Source organism: Saccoglossus kowalevskii, chromosome 10 (genome assembly GCF_978046115.1).
Source record: "Saccoglossus kowalevskii chromosome 10, keSacKowa6.1, whole genome shotgun sequence".
Classification (NCBI taxonomy): domain Eukaryota; kingdom Metazoa; phylum Hemichordata; class Enteropneusta; family Harrimaniidae; genus Saccoglossus; species Saccoglossus kowalevskii.
Window position 1 is genome coordinate 16,607,122 of NC_140650.1, and position 21,935 is coordinate 16,629,056.

Genomic DNA, 21,935 nt, shown 5'->3' on the forward strand with positions numbered 1-21,935 from the left:
AATCTACAAATAAACATTAAGCCTGAATTCGAATCCGCATCCAGAAGTCACACTGTATTTGGCGGGTTCGGGTCAGAGGGTAAGCCTAATATTTGAGCCGTCGAAGAATAACGAATGTGCAGAATATGGAGCCATTCAGCTCCTGCGATGAACCTGATTTTTTGACCGAAAAGAGGGCTTTATTTCAAAAGGTAAAATCACATCATCGCAGAAAATACCAGTAAACGTTATTTCCATACGGTTAAACGCAGTGTAAACATACAAATTGGCTCTGACAAATCGGAGACTGTCAGAGCTTTCTCATTCGATCGATTCGACAGGTCTGTTGTTATTGAACTCTATTTGGTATGAATTTCATGAGGAATTATTTTTGGATGGAAGTTGACACGGGAAACGCAACACTCGACGCCGATAACGAGTCGTAGATTGGCGTATATACAACAAAGGTCATCCGGAATTGGAAATGACATTGATTATAGTGTTACCCAAAGTCGCTCGGAACGTTTCTTGGATAATAAAAAAATGACCTAAAGTGGGATCGGCATAGTTAATCAGTCGCCGGTAAATTTCCCTACCACTCATATACCTACCACTCATATATGTACCGGCGACTGACTGACTATGCCGATCCCACTTTAGGTCATTTTTTATTATCCAAGAAACGTTCCAAGCGCCTGTGATTATACCACCGTCCCTCAGGTGTTGAGGGACGGTGATTATACATACATTATATATTTTAGGGATTTCTAGTCACCTCGACCCCTATCCTGTTCGACCCTGGACACCTCGACCCCAAGTTAGACACCTCGACCCCTTGCCCCCTAGTCACTTTGACCCCCGGAGTTACACACTGTGCGTCACTCCGATCCAAGAACACTGTACGACAATATCATACTTTCACTGAGTGTGTGGGCCACCGATTTCATTTCACTTACTAGTTAATGTTCGTTGCTTGTTGATTTCTGTTCATTCTATCGCACGCAACTGCAAAATGACGCCATCTTGGGCTGAACCATTGTACTTGATCGGCGACACCCTATTATCCCGCAAATGAGGTATTGCCTGGGGAAAGTATGACCGCCGTGAGATGTCAAGCACCAGACTCCTGGTGGAATGCAGCAAGATTTATGGACCCAAGTCTTAAATACTTGTACTTAGTACACAAACAAAACGGCCCTTTTCAGGGCCACAACATCCTCCAAAATAAGATATACCATACCAACCAAACACACTGCTTACTCAGCAGTTGAGTTTATAGTACAAAACTAAAAAACACAAATCTCTACAAAAATTATATTCATATAAATAGTATGAAACAATTCTAAATGTATATTTGTTTTATTTTAAACTATACAAATACTCAATTACTGATCTTGAATGAAGGGTACACACTCTTTAATCCACTTTAATGCTGTATACTGTCAATTCTGAGGTTGCCTGCCTGTGAAATAAACATGGGAAATCGACAAGCAGACATAACACAGGTCTCTCCAAATGTTTTAACAAAGATCTTTATAAATATAAGCTTGAATGCCTACAAAATAAAATAACTTGTTAAGACTTTCGTTTTAATAATTACTTTTATCACACCTTTTATTAAGTGTCATTATTAGTAACAACTGGTTTTGGCATCACCTCATTGAAGTATTACTTAGTAAAAAAATATGTGCGTCGGCAACACCTCATTAGCAGGATAATAGGGTGTCGACGATCAAGTACAATGGTTCAGTCCAAGATGGCGTCATTTTGCAGCTGCGTGCGATAGAATGAACAAAAATCGACAAGCAACGAACATTAACTAGTCACCGTGTGGCCGACACACTCAGGGAAAGTGTGATATTGTCGTACAGTGTTGCATAATTCTCGGGTCGAAGTGACACACAGTGTATAACTCCGGGGGTCAAAGTGACTAGGGGTCGAGGTGTCTAACTTGGGGTCGAAGTGTCTAGGGTCGAACAGGATAGGGGTCGAGGTGACTTGATTTCATTTTAGGTTAGTTCGAATTGTAACATTTCATGGAACTTTCTGCTGTTTCTCAATATCAGAGAATATACAGATGCGTACAGTATTCCCTGAAAATACGTGTTTTTGCATTTTTCCGCTCAAAATAGACGCAAAACAAGACAATAATTGCAGACTTCCTGTCTGTTGTTATTTGATTGTTTTGTATAGAAATGGTTGATTTGTTTCAGCACCGTCTATGTTTGGATAGTTAGATTCTTGACACTTAATCTTTTCACCACCAGACTTTGTCGCCTACATTTTGCTGCACTTTTTTTCTTTATATTTTTCAATATTTCTGGATATGAACCCTAATTTTGGAGCCAACAGACAAAATTGTAGTCAATTTTCAGTTTTTCTGAACAAATTTGGCTATTTTTGTTCTAATTTTCTGAAGGAAAGTGCAGACTATAAACGGGACTATTTTGTGAATTTGTGATGACAAGTGTTATGCCTGATAGGCACGGTAAACTAAGAAATGACTCAGATTCACACAGTAAGTGTTACTTGGAGAACGCCATGTTTATTACAAGTGCCCTAAAGCATTGTGGGTTACATCAAGTGACCTTTGACATTAACAATGATGTAATCTAAAAGTATCCTACGAACATCTCCCTTTACAACAATGAAAAAACTTGATTTCTCAAATTGATAAACATAACTGACCTGACTAATCTACTTAAAATGGATAAGGGGTGGACTGCCCCTTAAAAAATCCATATACTGGTCAGACTGGGAATTATTCTTACCCAAGTGTGTCTGTACCAGCTCACTAACTAGCTACATGTTCATGACGTAATCTTTGTAACGATCTTACTTTGTCTCCCACTACGTGTAGTTGTTTGTTTAACTGGTGAGCATTGTATAGTTGTAGATTCTGTTTGCTGTGACGGATTGTTTGGATCGATGACTGACACTGAAGGTGGCTCTATTTGTACTGGCTCAGGTGAAATCTCACTTTGTAGTGGTGGTTTCTTGTCACTCTGATCTAAGCGTATGAATTTCCGGTTTCTTCTATACAACTGACCATCTTCTGATTCAATTAAGTAGGAACGTGGACCAACCTTTGCCACACATGAGCCTTGTTTCCATGGCTGTTTAGACCTCAGTGGTTGTAATCTTATTGAGTCGCCTATAACTAACGCTGGTAAAGGTTTAGCGTGTTTGTGTCATAAACTGCCTTTGACTTTTGCCTTTTGATTTTGATATTTTCTGGAACCCCGTCTACTATTTGTGGTTTAAGTAAAGCTGTAGGAATTCTGGTTCTAGTTCTTCTGGACATTAGTTTCTGTACTGGGCTTGAACCATTCACATCGAGGGTATTTCTCCATTCGAGTAAAGCTAATTGTATATCTCTGTTGTTTCGTTTAGCTTTTTTGATTAGCTTCTTTGCAATTTTGACTGCGGACTCAGCTTTGCTGTTACTTTGGCTGTGCAGTGGAGAATTGGTTGTGTGTTTGAATTACCATTTATGTACGAAAGCAGGGGATTCATCGCTGGTATACTGCGGATCATTATCTGTCATCATGTCAGCGATTCCGTGTCATGCGAAATGAGACTTTGTCGCATCGATAATTGTTGATGACGTGGTGTCTTCAAGGTGATCTATCTCAAAATAGTCACTATAGTAATCTACAGTAACCAAGTAGTTTTCTCTGTAAATCATGAATAAATCTTGTCCAACTTTGGACCAAGGTGTATTCGGAATGCTGTGGGTCATTAATGGCTCTTTCTGTTGTTTGGCCAAAAAGTCATTACAAGTACTACACGACTTTACTTTCTCTGTGATTTCCCCTATCATGCCTGGCCAAAATAGGACATCACGTGCTCTTCGAACACAAGCATCTGGTCCTAAATGACTTGTATGTGCTCTTGCGATCATCTGTGGACGCATTGAAAATGGTACCGGTATTATGACATTCATACCCTTGTATAGAACACCATCCTGAGCAGTTAGTTCATCCCTAAAGTTCCAGTATTCACAGATACAAACTGGGATTTCCTCGTGTGAATCTGGCCATCCGGTCATGACTGTATTCATGAGCGTTTGTAATGAGGCATCAGCTGATGTACAGGATTTGACTTGTTCGTGAGTTCCCTCAGATAAGCGCATATATTCTACCTGTTTGATATCAGCGATTTCTTGAAATAAGCTCTGCTCTTGTGCGAGTTGAAATATTTGGTATTCTGGAGTATTGTCTTCTTGTAGTCCTGCTGTCTGCTCATACGCTCTGCTTAACATATCAGCGATGTACATCTTGGATCCTGGTAAGTATTCAATTTGCAAGTTGTACTTTTGCAAACGAAGCAACATTCTTTGCAAACGTTTTGGCGCTGAATGTAATGATTTGTGGAAGATCGGAACCAACGGTTTATGGTCTGATTCTACAGTGATTTTATCACGACCATGCAAGTATTGGTTGAATCTGCAGCAAGCAAAGACTATTGCCAAGCACTCCTTCTCAATCTGCGCATAATTTTGTTCAGTTTGTGATAATGCTCTGGAGGCAAACGCAACTGGCTGCCCATTTTGCATTAGAGTGGCTCCTAATCCAGATTGAGACGCATCACACTGTATTGTGACCTCTCTGTTCACATCATAATACTGGTGCAGAACTAATGAGCTTCTTTATGTCAGAAAATGCTTTCACTTGTTGACTTTCCCAGACAAACTCAACATTGTGCTCTATCACTTTGCGAAGTGGTTCACATATCTCTGACAGCTTTGGTAAAAATCTTGATATATAGTTAACACAACCCAACATGCGCTGAACTCCTTTCTTGTCAGTCGGTGTGGGCATATTGACAATGGCAGAAACCTTTTGTGGATCAGGTTTCAACCCTTCACTCGTAACAAGTTGTCCCATATATGTAGTTTGTTCTCTTCTCAGCCTGAATTTCTTTTTATTCAGCTTCAGATTTACTTCTCGTGCTCGCTCAAGCAATTGTATCAAATTCTTGTCATGGTCTTCTAGTGCTTCATCCATGGTTTCTCCACAATCAAAACACAGAATATCATCTACTATAGCTTCAGTACCTTCAAGTCCTGCAAGAACCTCATTCTGACGCCGTTGATATTCTTCAGGGGTACCGGTACTGCTAATTCCCTGAGGCAACCTTAGATAGCGATATCTGCCAAATGGTGTCCAAAATGTGGTGAGATGTGAGCTCTCTTCGTCCAATTTGACTTGGAAGAACCCATCCTTAGCATCTAACACTGTGAAAATCTTTGCATTTGTTAGTTTGGGTTGCAACTCATCTACTGTTGGCAATTGATATTTTGCTCTCTTTATAGCTTTGTTTAAGTCCCTTGGGTTAAGCACACCCTCAGCTTGTCAGTTTTCTGCACTGCTACAAGGCTACTGATCCGATGATGCCTTGCCTTTCCATATCATCAATTTTTGCTTTCAATTTACCCTTTAGCGGAACTGGTACACGTCGTGGTACATGCTGTACTGGTTTGACTGTTGGGTCAATCTCTATACTGTATTCACCCTGTAAGCACCCCAATCCAGTGAAAACATCACTGTAATCGCTTAATATTTTCTCCATTGAAATTGGCTCATAATGCTTACTCTGCACCATATTTATTGATTTGTTTACACCAAGTGATAACCAACCCTTCTCAATGCATGTACTTCCATCTATGATGGGCCATGATGTATTCTCAAGTATATCAAACTGTATGTTACATTTAGGGCTATTCCCCTGGCTGACGGTTAGTGTGTATGTACCCAATGGATTTACAATTCTACCATCATGAAGCTTAATTTTACCTTTAGGAGGATCTAATTTTACACTCCCAACTTGCACAATACCTAATAAATCTGAATGTGACATGGCGCTGCAAGTTGCACCTGAATCTAATTGTACAGACATTTTGCAAGGATAATCTGTATGAAATGTCATAGGAATCATAAATGCTGTATTGTTCACTTTGCTATTCACTGTACCTATACGATGAAATGTGAATACAGAATTGTCAGATTCTTCATCTTGACTATCAGGAACTGCTGTGTGATGTACAAATTTCTTACTGGGTTTCTGTTTTCCCCTGCAAGCTGATGCGAAGTGGTTTAGTTTGCCACATTTGTTGCAAGTTTTCCCAAACGCTGGACATTTTGTCTTATCTCTCAAATGGCTCAAAGTGCAATACCTGCATTTATCAATATTGCCTTGCTTCTTGACATTAGCTGATTTGCTATACATTCATGATTTGCTCTTTTGTGTTGCATGCACTGTGTTGTCTTGTGTTTCACCCATTTCACCTTTTATTTGTTCTCTGTGCACTTTGGACAGTTCATTAGCTCTCATGGCTTTGATACACCTTTTCAAATCTGGGACTGGACGTTCACGTAGTAGTCTGTCTCTTGTATTTGAATCGTGGGTACCCATGACTAGTCTGTCTCTTATCAAACTTTCATTTAGGTTATCAAACTCACACGATTCTGATAGTTGACGTAGCCGCATGACATACTGATCAACTGTTTCATGTTCAGTCTGGTTTGCATATCCAAATTTCACACGCTCGAACAATAAATGTCCTTGTGGCATGAAATGATCCCCTAACTCTTTTAGAATTCTTGTTGGATCTTTCTTATCTTCATTGGATAATGTCGTGAGACTATTCATAATTTTGACACAATCCATACCCATAACACTGCATAGTGCACCAGCCTGTATTGGTTTGGATTTATCTCCCAATTCTGTGGCAACAACATAGTATTCCCATGCCGATTTAAAGTGCTTCCAATTAGTTGACACATCACCCTTTACGTTCATGGGCTGTGGCGCTGGTATCTGGTATGTCACCATTGCTTATAAATAGATTGACTGCTTGTAAACACGTAAGCTGATCTATCAGTCGGAAAATGATTTACTAACTGGCCTTGCAGTTAACAATAATGTTCAGTATCGTACTACTTGTACTCACTTAGAATCAAGTTAAATCGATGTCCATGTGTTCCCGACTGTCCGGCTTGACTTGGTTTCAAATATGACGACTTCCTGTCAGACTCGTGGTATGGCGCGAATTCTAGAAACCTCTACGGAAGATCGACTTCATTCATCAATCTGTCACGTTCTGGTGCTTCACTACTCTCAGATCCTGTCAGTGCTGAGATGAATACTTGTCGCTGGCTTCTTGTACTTCTGACACCATGTTATGCCTGATAGGCACGGTAGACTAAGAAATGACTCAGATTCACACAGTAAGTGTTACTTGGAGAACGCCATGTTTATTACAAGTGCTCTAAAGCATTGTGGGTTACATCAAGTGACCTTTGACATTAACAATGATGTAATCTAAACGTATTCTACTAACAACAAGAGAGAACTGGTTATGAAAAGGTTAAGTGTCTATCCTCACATCCACTAGTTTCTTGAATGCTTCAAGTATTCAATAGACAATTAGTTGTGTTTACACCAGAGTGTGCAAGTTTCTAAGGTAACGACTTAACTCAAAACGTATTTATTTTCAACTCTTGATGCTGTTTGTCTTAAAGTTTAATATATTCATGTATTCATTTTGTTTCAGGCATTGGATTTGACTTCTAAATTCAGAGCAAATGTTTTCATCATTGTCGCAGAAAACGGCAAAGCATCTGAATACTGGGGAAGTGTGGATTTTGTCAAAGAGTATCACACAACTGGACTCAAAGTCAGATCACATGATGTGGGAATATTTCCAGCAATGTCAAGTGATATCTATCTGGATTCAAATCCTGTCCTACACCCTACGATGATACCCGAGTCAAAAACCGAGCTGTATCCAACAGAGATATCAGAACATCAACAAGGTATGGAAACGGCTGATGTAAAAAAACAAAAATTCAATTTCCATGGAAATGAATCACAAGGGATAGGGTCAAGCCTGGTAGTTGTGAAGTGTGAAAACGATCCAAACAAATTCTCTCTGGAAGAAGAGGATTACTCAAATAACATGAATGAGGAAGGCCACTATGTTGTCATGGAGACAAAAGAGTCTGAAATAGAAGGTATAAATAGGAATGATGGAATAGAGGAACTACATGTAGAAGAAATGTTTGAAATCAACGATTCTGTGGCCATGGAAAATGAAAAACTTAATGCTAGCAATGTTGATGGTCTAGATGCAATTAACTGCGACAGTAATAATTGTGATCGACAAACAAAGGCAAAACGTGTGAAGTTCCAAAAGTTCACAGTTGAGGAAAAAATCTTGCGACTGAGCAGGTTGTACAGAGAATCCCACAGTTCAAAGGAATTTGTTTGTGACAGATGTGGCGTGTGGTTTGCCACTTTAGCAGCATGGAAAATCCATGAGTCAGAGGATACTTGCTCTAAAAGAAAGTGCAGATATTGTGGTGTGGGCCCGCTGATGCATCAGGAGTTACAAGAACACAAACTGCAGAATCACGCAAGAAAGATACCACTGAGAGTGTGTACAATTTGTGACAAAGACTTCCTTTATTTCAATACGTTACAAACGCATTTGTTGAAAGAGCACGGGATAGAACAGAAAAGGAAGTACAGATGCGAGGAATGTGAGAAGAATTTCCACTCTGGAAGTGATTTGAATAAACACAAGTTACTTCACGGAGAAAGGAAATACACCTGTAGTATCTGTGATAAAAAACTTGTAACTGCTAAGTTGCTTGCAAAACATGAAGAAACACATGGAAAGATATATAAATGTGAACTGTGCGATGGTCATTTTGCATCGGCAATTAATTTAAAACAACATATTAAAGGCCAGCACACAAAAGAAGGTCTACTGAGCTGTCCTATTTGCCAGAAAAGTTCAGTTTCAAGTTACCAGCTCAGTTATCATATGGCGTCTGCACATGATCAGTTTGATGAACTTGTACATTGTAAATACTGCAACAAAGCTTTCAAGCATCAGGTGAACTTAAAACTACATGTCAAATCCCAGCACATATTGCCATCGTTTTTGTGCGAGATTTGCGGCAAACAGTTTAGAGGTGCACGACAACTTCAGTTGCATCGCGCAGTTCATACAGAGAAGAGAGAGCAATGTCCAATTTGCTTTAAATATTTCACAGCCAGGAAACATATGAAGAGACACATTGTTGTGGTTCATTCTGATGAGAAACCATGGCAATGCGATGAGTGTGACTACTCGTGTAAGTTGGGAGACAGTCTTCAACAGCACAAGAAGATCCATATAAAAAACAATGTACCGGTACAATACACAGACACTCTGCAGTCTGCCATTTTATAATAATATTACCTTTATGATTCGATATCAATGAGATAGGAAGCTCAGTAGAGATTAAGACACTCTCATTGTGTGGAAATCATAAAAACACAGACAAATTTGATCACAGTATCGATCAAAAATTGTTGTGTAATGATTCACATACATGAAATTACTTCATATTTAAAGTGTTTGGGATGTGTTTTCAATAAAACATATGCAAAATAATTTAAAAAGTGACCATTTTGGAACATTTTACTATAGCAATTCATGTAAATACATTAGTCCATGGACCACTTGTAGTAATATTCAAATTTCTCCTATATTTTGTGACAGCCATATGTAGCTCTCATAACACTACAATTTTTTTAGTATAGGTTCACCTATTCAAAATTTTGAGAAATGATGGTATTTGTCTGCCATTTTTGATTAATTTTCGAGGTGTTTTTGTGGAGAAATTAGTGACCATATATTTTTATTTCAGAATTTTGAACATTACAGTTGTCAGCAACTCTTGCCAGATTTTGAGCATTTCTGATCATGTTTTTTAATCAAAGACACACATAATACGTATGGAAGTGTATTTTCTGACTGAATATTTACTAGTGACTAACAGCAACATTTCGGTTGTCAAGAATTTTAAAATGAGTTGCTGCAATGCTATTGGCCAGAATGCTGTTTCGAATGACATGCATGGATCGTGGATTGCCATGGAAAGATGAATGAAGGTCATTTCCTTTCAAGTAGCAATGTTGTAAACAACTTCCATGTATGTAGTTCTAGTCAAATTGTTTATCAGCGATTTATAGCTCACTGCACTGCTCCAAATTGGATATGAATATTACAATAGTGATTCTATTCTACAATTATTATTATGAATTGCCTGTGGGTGAAGATTTTGTCATTTAAACAAGGGTAATATTTTGATATTGATTTGACATGAGGACTTCAAATAGTCAACACCTGTTAACAATTTGCTAAAAACAAAAATCATAAAATTCTGCAGCACGGAATATTAAAATCACCCAGAGCTGTTCATAGTACTGATTGTCCATTGGAGTCCACTTTGCATTTTCAAATTTTTCTTCAAAATTGTCAGATGTATGGGTTTCATACTCACCATAACTACTTGGGTGTCTCTCTTAGATATGTTAATTTCATGACTATAGCTTAAATATTTTTGTCATTGTTTGTAAAAAAAATTCCTATTTTCAATTTGCTTTTGAAAATGGTGCTTTGATATTTCATATAGCTTCAGTCAGAGTCTAATTTTGTGATGATCCCTTCAATTTTTTCTCTAATATTACTGTCACTTTTGTTAAAAAAGGGTATTCTCGACTTCTTAATGAAAACTGCTAGCCAGATTTCTTTTCATATTGTATGTGTTGACCTCAGGTTGACCTCGATCAGATTTTGTGAGGATTTTTTAATTGTCTAATTTTAATGAATATCTTTCTAATTTTTGGTAAAAACATGTTATTTTCTACTTGTTCTTAAAAACTGCTCAGCCAGTCATTTCCTTCACTAGACGGGTTGCTCTGATATCCTTACTCATTATGCATCTGAATCAGCAAAGCTATATCAGCCAATAGGCTGCTTGTTAAAGGTAAGATAAGATGAATAAATTATTGAAGTAATTTTTTTTTTTGAGATCATGTAAGTTTATCTGTTTACAAATTTGTTTTTGTATTTTCAAGGGAAAATAAAGATGGTTGATAAACATAGACAGTTTTCCATGGCCTTTCCTTTCTCTAATACTGTGGAATACTTTATTTTCGCTGGAATTAATTTTCGCTGAAAAGGCTTTTTGGGTGTTCTTTATGAAATTTATTTTCACTGATTTTTGAAGAGTTGAATGTGAAATATAGGAAAAAAAGTATATTCGCTGGATTTTATTTTCACAGAATCATCCTTCAGCGAAAATAGCGAAAATAAATTCCAAGCGAAAATAAAGTATTTTACGGTATTTTAATATAGATGCCACTTGGTTTTTAATCAACCTGCATTTTCACTTTGTATTAAAACTTCTTAAAATAATGCTGCTTTGAGGAAAATGTCAAAAGATTGAGGTTGGATTACAAAAACTTTACAAAAAGTTTTTTTTAGCTCTGAAAAGTCCTTGTTTATAGTATAAACTTTTTTTCAAGCATCTAAGCTCTGAAGTTATAATTTTTCCTAGAATATTATTTAATTTAATATTTGCCATGCACTAATGATTAAATAATAAACCAATAATGAATTTGTATGAATATGGGGGATTGTTTTATGAGAGAGGCTGCTTGTTTCAAAGTTCAACCATATTACCCCTGTTCTACATCAATTACGTTGGCTCCCAGTTATTTACGGAATTCAATTCAAGATTCTACTACTCGCATACAAGGCACTTCATGGATTAACACCAACCTACATATCAGACTTGATTCAACTCCGTCAACCTGGTAGAACTCTTCGTTCAAGTCATACATCTACACTAACAGTGCCCAGAACCAGACTCAAGACATTTGGCGATCGCTCATTCTCGCATGTTTCTCCACATTGTGGAATCGGTTACCAACAGACATTCGTTTTGCAGTCAGTTTTCAAATCTAAACTCAAAACTTATATGTTTCAGCGAGCATTTCTGTGAACTGACAGCGTCATTGGGCATCATCGTGATGGATATTAGGCGCTATACAAACTCTTAATTATTAATATTATTAATTATTGTTTAATAGTTGTGAATGAACTCTTATTACTTCATCAACATGCACCTCGGCAAGATCTGATTTACAATAATACCAGTAATAATATAAAATCTGCCACAGTTATTTGTAGCAATTACACTTAGCAAGTGTGGCCAGTTTACAATTAGCATAACGACAAAGAGTCAAGTGTGGATTTACAGGAATAAATGTACAGCCAGAACAATGAGTGGGTGATATTTCAATTGTACAAAAATATATAAATTTCTTTTCAGGTCATAATCCAAATATACCGATACTTCATAAACCCAGATTTATGATTTGTGAAAAAATAGCCAAAAAAAAAATAAAAATAATGAATACCATTCAATACTACAATTCTTCAAAAGTCAATATACCAACCAAATTCAGATATATTTGTGAGATAATCAATGTAATAGGTTCATTTACCGTATTTTATCCAATCCCACATAATCAAATACATGTACTATGGTACATGTACTTTACAGTAAATTCATTTTAGTCCCATATGGGCTGCCGTTTGCAATATCCTTATTTAAGGATTTATCTAGCCAAATAATCAGTAACCAATATGACGTTGATAACGACTAATTTCCCGTTGTTTATTTATTTTTACGGTAGTCAGTATCCAGGATATAACCAATATAATTTGATAAACAATTTATTTCGAACAACTGTTGTTTTGTCAGAGCGCCACCAACGATACAATCGGTTTGACCCCCGCGCTCAGATAACAGTAGTTTCGTGTTATGATTGCAGTGTGGATTCGATATCAGCCATAGACTTTTCGAGACAGATAAGGAAATACAGCTATTAATCGTATCCAAATGCATTTTTTAAACATTACTATGCTCTTTTATGTTTGGTCTTCAGAAGTGTTTATTTATGCTCATGTACATCGTGAACAATGCCGGCATCGCGCCTTCTATTGACGTAATTGGGTGACACAAAGTTCGTTCAAAGCGCCGATATTGTTAATTCCGTCTGGTCGCCCATCAATGAAGATAGTATTTTTGATAGATTATACTATATTTCAGGTGAACAATTCCACAGCCATACACATATGTCATTTAACGACACAGAAATGCTCTGTTAATATAAATGGTGTATTGTACCACTAACGCTGTTTTGGATGATTTGTTTTGTAGTCTTTGGCGCTGTTGCGTTTTTTTATCTGATTTTGATAAATCATAATTTCGCAGACTCACTGGAGTTCAACTTTATATCCCGAGATCGCATTAAGCTAATATCCGTCGAAACTCCTAATGTTCATAGATATTCAACAAATTCTAATATTTCATACCCAACGAATCACGATTTACTGTTTGGTTTGATTCGATGTGACCACTTTTATCAAATAACATTATTTCCAATATAATATCTATTTCATTTTTGACGACTTACATGTAAAGTGGCCCATCCGTGGCATATTAATTTTTTTGTGATAGTTCACTCAGTTCTTCTGTTTAAAAAAACGCGAACGTAAATGGAAAATGTTTTATGTCGTTATATACACTACTGAAAGGTGAATATAGTGGTTAAGTTTCTCCCGACAGTTGCAAATATTTTACGTGTAAGACCCTTGTTTCGCTGATTACAGATTTCTGATCACCTGTCATTAGCAAAAAGAATTATTTACGTATGATAAATATTGTTTTCTTTCGGCAAATGTTTTGTAAATATTGTGGTATAAAAACCATTCCACTGATTACAGTTTAATTTTCATTATGTCTGTTATCCCGTTTCATTTCACTTCTTCGATTACAATAAGCCGAGTTTATTACATTATTGTCAACATGTTTACTCCAAAACTGACTATAGCAGTTATTCTAATCATCATCTGTACTGTGATAATAAAAATATTTTCTTATAAGGGTAGTAATTGCTACAATATGCTAGAAAAATGGATAACTGAATCACACACACGCACAAAGTGTTAGGCAGAAAGGAGGTACTTTAATACAAAACTAGGCCTGAACATAGGCTTACAAGTACCCTAGACTACAACAGGGCAGTAAGTAATTACTGAAACTTACTAAATTCACAAATCTGTTAAAAGTGTTACAATTCAAAAAAGGGGTGTGGGAAAATAAAATGACAAGGAAATGGGGAAGTGGTGGGAGGGTGAAAAATATAAGACAGTCGGGAAAACGAAATACACGGAGTACTGAAGCAGACTGAGAATCTGCTGCCACTAGGTGGCGCTATATACTGGTGGCTATACATGTGAAGCAATTAACCAAATTTATACTAAAAACAAATTTAACACAATTAAATAAAATACCCAGACAATATTTATGTTCCGACACGAGCTCGTATTTACATTTTTAAGTGCCGAGATTCCTGTCACCTTCTATAATTTTACAAACCGTGATTTCAGACAAAAACTAAAAATTTGGAAACGATTGCGGAATTGTTACTGCCTGGTCCGAAGCCAAATAACTGAATCTGACCTCGAAAACAAATACGAATACGAAACCGAGGCTATGTCCATATCGTGCGTTGCGTACAAATAAGTGGCGGTCTGATATTTGAAGTATGGACCCAATGAATACGAATACAGCAAAGTAGAGTGAGACGCACCTTGCGGCGATTTCAAGCGATATCTATAGTCCGTGATACGAGGATCAGATCAAAGAACGCAATTTCATTGAATACCCCAATAAAGGTTAGTATAAACTGCATAACTTTAGTGCGCTTTATTTAGAGGGACTGACCACAGACTGTGGTGGACTGACAGTGAATATGACTTGTCATGAACCAGGACTGAACGGCACTGGAAACAATTTACAGTTGGGAGTATCGTCATCATCTCACAACTTCTTGAGAGAGGTACAATCACAATGTACTTGTCATTAAGGTGCGGAATTGTGTTTTAGCTACTTTATAAATTATTAGCTAGCCTTCTAGCCAGCTACTAGGTTAGAAATGTATAGATCCTAACATTTTTAGTTTACTAGTATAAAACATTTCTAGCCAGTTAGATGCATCTGTTGTATAACTATCAGCTAGATCTAAATTAAGTGAGATATAATGCCATATATAACTATCAGCTAGATCAAACACCAGTTTGATATATATCCATTTATAACTACCAGCTATATTTCCAGTGTATAGTTAGAAAACAGTATCTGGAGTCAGACCAAAATTATTTCTTTCAGGCAAACCAAAATTATTTTTCCAAGATATATCCATATATATAGTCATTTATAACTATCAGCTATATCTAACACCAGTTTGATATATATCCATTTATAACTACCAGCTAGATCTAACACCACTTTGATATATATCCATTTATAAGTACCAGCTAGATCGAAGTCCAGTGTATAGTTAGGAAACCAGTCGTCTATGGGGTCAGACCTGCAACGTTTTTTGTAAAAAACATACTAGTACTTTTTTTAGCCAAATTCATAAAAATATTATTTTCATGGTAATGTCAAAAAAAATACTGTTCATTGTGGTGTACTTTATTTTAACAAATTCATAAAAAATATTATTTTCATGGCAATGACTAAAACATACTATTCATTGGTGTGTTTTTATGGCCATTTCAGTAACATGACTATACACTTGACTTTGATCTAGCTGATAGTTATAAATGGCTATATATCTGGATATATCCTGAAAAAATAATTTTGGTCTGTCCGGGGATGAATAGTTTTCTAACTATACACTTGACTTCGATCATGGAAGGTACTAATGGAAGGAGCCACGACGCTATTGTTTTAGCTTTACCCCATGATCGTTTGTCAATGTTTGTTCACAAACATTGTTCTTGTTAGCTCTTAACACCTTCGTACAATGGGTTACGCTAGTCTCGAGCATTTGATAATATTCGGAGCATGTTCGGAAGCGATAGTCGAACCTCGCATGTAGAATGTTGAAAATAACGTCTAGTTTGAATGCTGTTGTTTCCGGAGATCTTGGCGAACTTTAATAAAAAATTTGTCAGATATAACATTGATTGAAGAAGAGCTGATGAAATATCGTGAATTTTGTATTTGTAATGGTAATGAGACTTAATCAATGATTGCTTGTGAAGATTGCATTATTCAATGGTACAATTGTCAGTGCGTAGGTTTGGCGCCTGAAACTGTCAAAATTGTTGACCACCGGACATCGGCGAACACCAACAGAAAAGATAGTATCAAAAGAAGAGCATGCCTAGACACTTTCTCTGTGATAATATTTTGTAGGAGTCCTTAGGAATTGTTGTTGTATGCACTCGGAATCTTGTTATAGTTACAGTCGCTAATAATTAAAACATGTGAAGTTTGTGAAGTCAAACGTTCATCTGTTGAATTTCCGGTCGTGAAATACGTATTTTGTCCTTTCGCACCTAAACAAACCCAGTGCGTATGTGTGATGACCGTAGTTTCAAAAATGCGCATATATTTTATGGTCACATTAAAAATCGGCGAGGTTTTATCATACTCCGCTAACTCGTTACTTGTGTAAACAATCGCAAACTATCATCGACATCAAAGATGAGCTAGACAATGTCCTTATCAGGATTAATTTGGGTTGAAACAAAAGAAAATAAACCAGTTAAGAGGCTTAAGTGGCCAATTGATAGGCGTCGTGGCTCCTTCCGTTACTACCTTCCATGCTTTGATCTAGCTGATAGTTATAAATGGCTATATATCTGGATATATGCTGAAAAAATAATTTTGTTCTCACCGGGGATGAATAGTTTTCTAACTATACACTTTACTTCGATCTAGCTGATAGTTATAAATGGCTATATTCATTTGTGTTTAATTGAAATATCTAATTTGGTAATACATAGACATTAGCTGGTATACTAGTGAAAAAGCACAATTCCACACCTAACTCGTAAAATCTACAGAAATCAGAAAATCGATATAAAAAACAGGAAAGACTTTCCAATGTACCCCCACCCCTTACTTCAACTCGAAACTTAACCCTCCAATGCCCCATTTTGTTATATTTTCCCCTCTAGATAACTATATGTGACCTCATGTCATGAAGGGCATATAGTGATATACAATTAATTTGAGGGAGCAATAGATGATAGGAGTCGAGTTAGAATTAGGATTAGAAGTAGGGGTACATTAGAAAGTCCCAAAACACATAAAGTAAAGCAAATCATTTGCAAAATTTGTCTAATATTTACACACCTCAAATTCAGAACTTGTTTTTGTAATTGTGTTAAAAATGTTTTCAGTATAAATTTGGTTAATTTCTGCACATATACTACCGTAGTATATCTTTGCCTGTCAGTATTCTCTGTTGTGGCACCCTCTAGCTATTTTATTAGATTCAGTGTATAGCACGACCTAGTTATTACATTTGTCACTATGATCAATGAGCAGAGAGCAGTACCTTGTTGTATGGATCAGATAAACTTTTTGTTTAAATTTGAATGTATAAGCAATCTTTGTTGTTGTTCACAGGTTATATCTGTTAGCTGAGTAGCATGCAGAAAGCATTCAGACAACTGGAGGAGAAGCACCTCTCAGCGGAGGTCGTGCGTATGGTATGGTCTCCCCGTATGGATCTTATTGCTTTAGCTAATGTTCAGGGAGAGGTAAGATGGATGTGTTTATGTTAATTCTGTTATAGGAACGAATTTATTTATCAAGTTTGTACAAACACCTTAATTAATTAAAGTCTGAACTTATGAATAATTTTGATATTATTTTGTATGATAATTCCTTAAAGAACAAGTTTATAGAATCTCTCGCATTGACACAAAATTTCCACGATTGGTCTGTTCTGCCACGCCCTATATAGTTTTTGTGGTGATAATATTTTTTTTTTCAATGTCAATTAAGTTAATTATGATAAATAAATTGTAATCTGTCAACCAATAAGAATAGCAGCTTTTGATCTGACCTGTTTTACTCAACTATAACGCACACATGACCTAACACATAGAATCTTCTGTGCAAGCCCACATTTATTTTCCTCTTTTGGAAGTGTATATCATGAATAATTAATAGCAATGATTACGCATCAGAATACACCAGTCGTGGTAATTTTGCGTCAGACTTCGAATTAAGAAAAATTCAAAATGGCTTTCATGGTCTTTTTTAAAGAATGCTGTGCTGGATCTATATCTCTGACATGCCTAGTCTGATCAATCAAACATACATTGTATCAGACATGCGTTTATCTGAATTTTGGATTAAAAATAACTGAATCATTTCAATTGTCATAAATTTGAATGAAACTGGTCAGTTATCTTTGAGAAACAGTTTTCACAACTGAAAATAGTGAGAAATAGATAATGTCCGAAAAACGTGTTAGTAGTAGCATATATGTCTCCATAGTGATGTTGTTATATCATTGCAACCGAAGAATGAAAGTGGGAACATTATACATTTTTTACCATGCATGTATGCAGGTATGTTTTTACCATACATGATAGAATCAAACATGAACACCGGATGCATGCATGCATGCATGCACAGTCCCTCAACACTGTGTTGAGGGACTGTGATGCATGCATGGTTATACATTTTGTACGAGTAAACTTCCTGGCATTGTACTTCAACAGTGTGAGGAAGGCAAAAGAATATGATACGGCAAATCTGCATTCCCGACAAATGCTACGCTGTGAAATAAACACAATTCAAGGGAATTATCAATGCTGTATTGTTTTTTTTGTAAACATACGCAGGGCAAGTGATTATAAACAGCACTGATTAGCATAGCCACTAATAAACACGCACCTAGGGTGACTAAATTATGCATTTAAAGGGGAGTGGTCTTTAGGATGCTTGCATTTGTTATCTGCAAGAGACTTCAAACTGTTTTTATTTTGTGGAAGAATTTCAGGTGTATTTTTTTCACAATATTGAGTGTGACTTTCGGGAAATATTGTTTTCATGAATGCCATCCTGATGAATGAAATTCAACGTTTCACAGTATGTGGCTCAAAATGCATTATATATTTATAGAAAGTTTGAACACACATAGTTAAGATGATTATTGCCCTTCAACGCTGTCACTGCTCATTTTTATGTCATGCAATTGATTTTACTTTTTGACAGGTTTTGCTACACAGGCTGACATGGCAGAAAGTGTGGGTGTTACCATCTAATGAACAACAAGTCACATCACTTGCATGGAGACCTGATGGCAAAGGTAAAGGCGATGGTGTAATCAGATGGCTCCATATATTTTGAACCTGTTGAGTGAAGTTGAAATCTTGGTGGTGATTTTGCTCTAAATTTGTATCATTTCATATACTGTTGCAATTTTTCAATGAAAACTTTGGACCAGTGTACATTTCTCTTTGGTACTAAGACATGGAGTGTCAGCGACTTTGGTGAATTGTTTTATTACGAATGCATACAATTCTCAAATTGTGAAAATTTCCAATACAGTTTTACAGTACTAAATGTAGGAAAGTAGAGAAAAAATACTGGCATCGGGCGTTAAAATCTTCCTCTAAAGTCAACTCTGCAACTTTTATAAACGTCTAATTGTATTTTTTATTTTTCTATGCCAATTTTATAGGTATTCTTTGCATTGATTAATGTTTATCAACTTTTCAGTCTTAGCGGTCGGTTACGAAAATGGAGACGTGGTAATTTGTGATGTGGAAAATGCTGAGGTTCTCCACACCAATGCAATAGAGGGTGCAATATCTTGTTTGAATTGGATTGAAGCGTCCGAAAAACTACGTTGTGATGGCGTTAAATTAGACATAGATGATGCAGTTAATAAATATTTACCAAGATTCCCAGCGCCATCCAAAAGGTAAGAGGTCATTAACCTTTTGAACGTCATTGTCAACTTTTGTCATGTTTAACAAAATAAACCTGTGAAATTTTTTTTTTAGATTTTTCAAATATTTCGATAAGGACCTGTAGTTAATAGCAAATTCTGTTTATCTGCTTCAAAATTTGGAAAATTGTGGTGGAAAAAAATATGATACTGTGCACTTTTTCGTGTATCAAAACATCCAATCTTTTCAAGTCAAGTTAATTGCAGATTAAAGGGGAGCAGAGGTGTGGCTTTTGACACTCTGTACATGAAATTTGAGATCTATGAATAAATTCTGTCGATAAAAACAACTTGTATGTGCTGCGAAATGCCCTAAATATCGGGTATAAAACGTGCTGTGAAGCAGACGACAAACGTCCGCTTTTCCTGGCGTCATTTTGCCTCTAGAGGGCCAGTCAAATGACGTCATCAGTGAACACTGATAATTGAACCCAATCCTGCTAGTACGTCAATCCCATAAAAATGCTACTATGAAAGACCTTGTTAACTGACTACTTAAAAGTTGAAACATGGCGAGGTGTTGTGTTATGAATGCCATAACGATTCATGTTATGTTTCTCGAAATCCAAAATAAAAAATCACGTTGTTGGTTGCGAGAAATCGGCAGAAGAACTAACCTGAAAGTGAAAACACGTACAGCATTCTGGCTATAGTAAACAGTGAACTAAATGAGAAATATGCTAATATCACTTGAACCACAGTACTCATTTTGTCTAATTTCCCACTTTTTAAACGATCGCTTAATTTCCGGCCGCACTGTATTTTCTTACCGGAAAACGACCACATTTTTACCGTTTTTTTTCTCTCGCTCACATATTGAAAACACTGACCGCTCGCCCAAACACTTGTCACCGGCACAGGAGTAGTCAAAATGTCTGGGGATATACAACGAGTGTTAACTATTATAAATTCTGAACGGCTCTTCAAATCTATACCACTCTGTATCATTCGCGAACAACTTCATCTGTGTCCAATACTAGAGCCGGTACAATATTGTAAACAAATGCCATGATATCTCAGTCAAATCGCTATTGTATACACTACCTTTTTTTATTCTGGTTTGCACAAACGTTGAATAGCCGTCAAACATTCAAATATATTTAGTTATATCTATAATTATATGCACGCAATTTGACCCTTTGACCTAGATTTGATTTGGATGGAATATTTTTTTTTAAACAATATTCTGACCTTACTTACTGCCCCAAAAATGTTTCACAACAATTGCGGTATGACTGTCCAATTTACAAGTGCATTGGGTAATATATTAATAACCATTCTCACTAATCGCTAGCTTAGGAGAGAGTAGGAAATCAAACAGCCGCAGGTCGCCCGCCTTTTATGCATAGATTTCATGACGCCGTCTGACAGCGGGCGGGTACGAAAAGCTCGCACAGCAATTCACACTTATTGTCAAGACAATGAATGAACAGAAAGGACTGGGAAATTAAAAAGATTATATTTCCACAAAGTTAAATAAATCTGGCTGCATCAAAAGCTTGGAAACTAGTTATATTATTTTGCAAAAGACTGAGTGATCAACGACATCATTTTGGGACGCAATACTTCTTTGCGTAACTTACTGCGTGGCGATGCTGACATCAAGTGTGTGTTGACCTAAGTTTGACCCCCAAGTCACGCACTGAACAGGCGGATTACCTTAGCAATCTTTTTCTTTCAGGCTCCGCGCGTCGATCTTGTAAAATTGTTATTAGTTCTGACGGTGCTGTACGCAAACTTGTATATTTTGAGGTCGTTTACTTAGTGCGCTTTTTTTTTAATTACGCAAATTTGTTTACAATGTTGTACCGGCTCTAAAAAATTCAACATTGTAATATATCGCTTTCATAATAATTACGCAAAGTCAGTTATTTAATATTGGACACAGGTGAAGTTTCGCCCGGATACAATGTGGTATAGATTTGAAGAGTAGTTTGGAATTTAATAATAGTTAGCACCCGTTGTATCCCCAAACTGTATCACTCAAAACCACTATTTCGATCACTCCTGTGCCGTGACCAGTGTTTGGGCGACCGGTCGGTGTTTTCAATGAGTCGGTGAGAGAAAAATTACGATAAAAATGCGGTCGTTTTCCGGTCGAAAAATACAGTGCGATCGGAAATTAAGCTATAAACGGTTGATTAAAAGTGGGAAGTTGGGCGAAATGATTACTGTAGTTCAAGTGATATTAGCGTATTTCTAATTTAGTTTTTAACTCAAACAATATTTATTTACTCACTGTCTACTATAGCTAGAGCGCTGTACGTGTCTTC

The 21,935-nt window shown here is 36.6% G+C and overlaps 2 protein-coding genes across 2 annotated transcripts in view; both read left to right on the plus strand.

The window, feature by feature from the left end:
* Positions 1-55: 55 nt before the first annotated feature.
* Positions 56-9,257, plus strand: LOC102805520 (zinc finger X-chromosomal protein-like). The gene is made up of 2 exons (XM_006811550.3): positions 56-191; positions 7,538-9,257. The coding sequence occupies exons 1-2, from the start codon at positions 126-128 to the stop codon at positions 9,221-9,223; spliced, it is 1,752 nt and encodes a 583-aa protein (XP_006811613.1). The 5' UTR covers positions 56-125; the 3' UTR covers positions 9,224-9,257.
* Positions 9,258-14,381: 5,124 nt separating this feature from the next.
* LOC102805627 (anaphase-promoting complex subunit 4-like) overlaps positions 14,382-21,935 on the plus strand; it is a 38,533-nt gene continuing 30,979 nt past the window's right edge. Inside the window, exons 1-4 of the mRNA XM_085504728.1 lie at positions 14,382-14,569; positions 17,322-17,455; positions 18,924-19,017; positions 19,431-19,635. Coding sequence (XP_085360854.1) covers positions 17,345-17,455; positions 18,924-19,017; positions 19,431-19,635 — 410 coding nt within the window. The 5' untranslated portion in view covers positions 14,382-14,569; positions 17,322-17,344. The remainder of the gene's footprint in view (positions 14,570-17,321; positions 17,456-18,923; positions 19,018-19,430; positions 19,636-21,935) is intronic.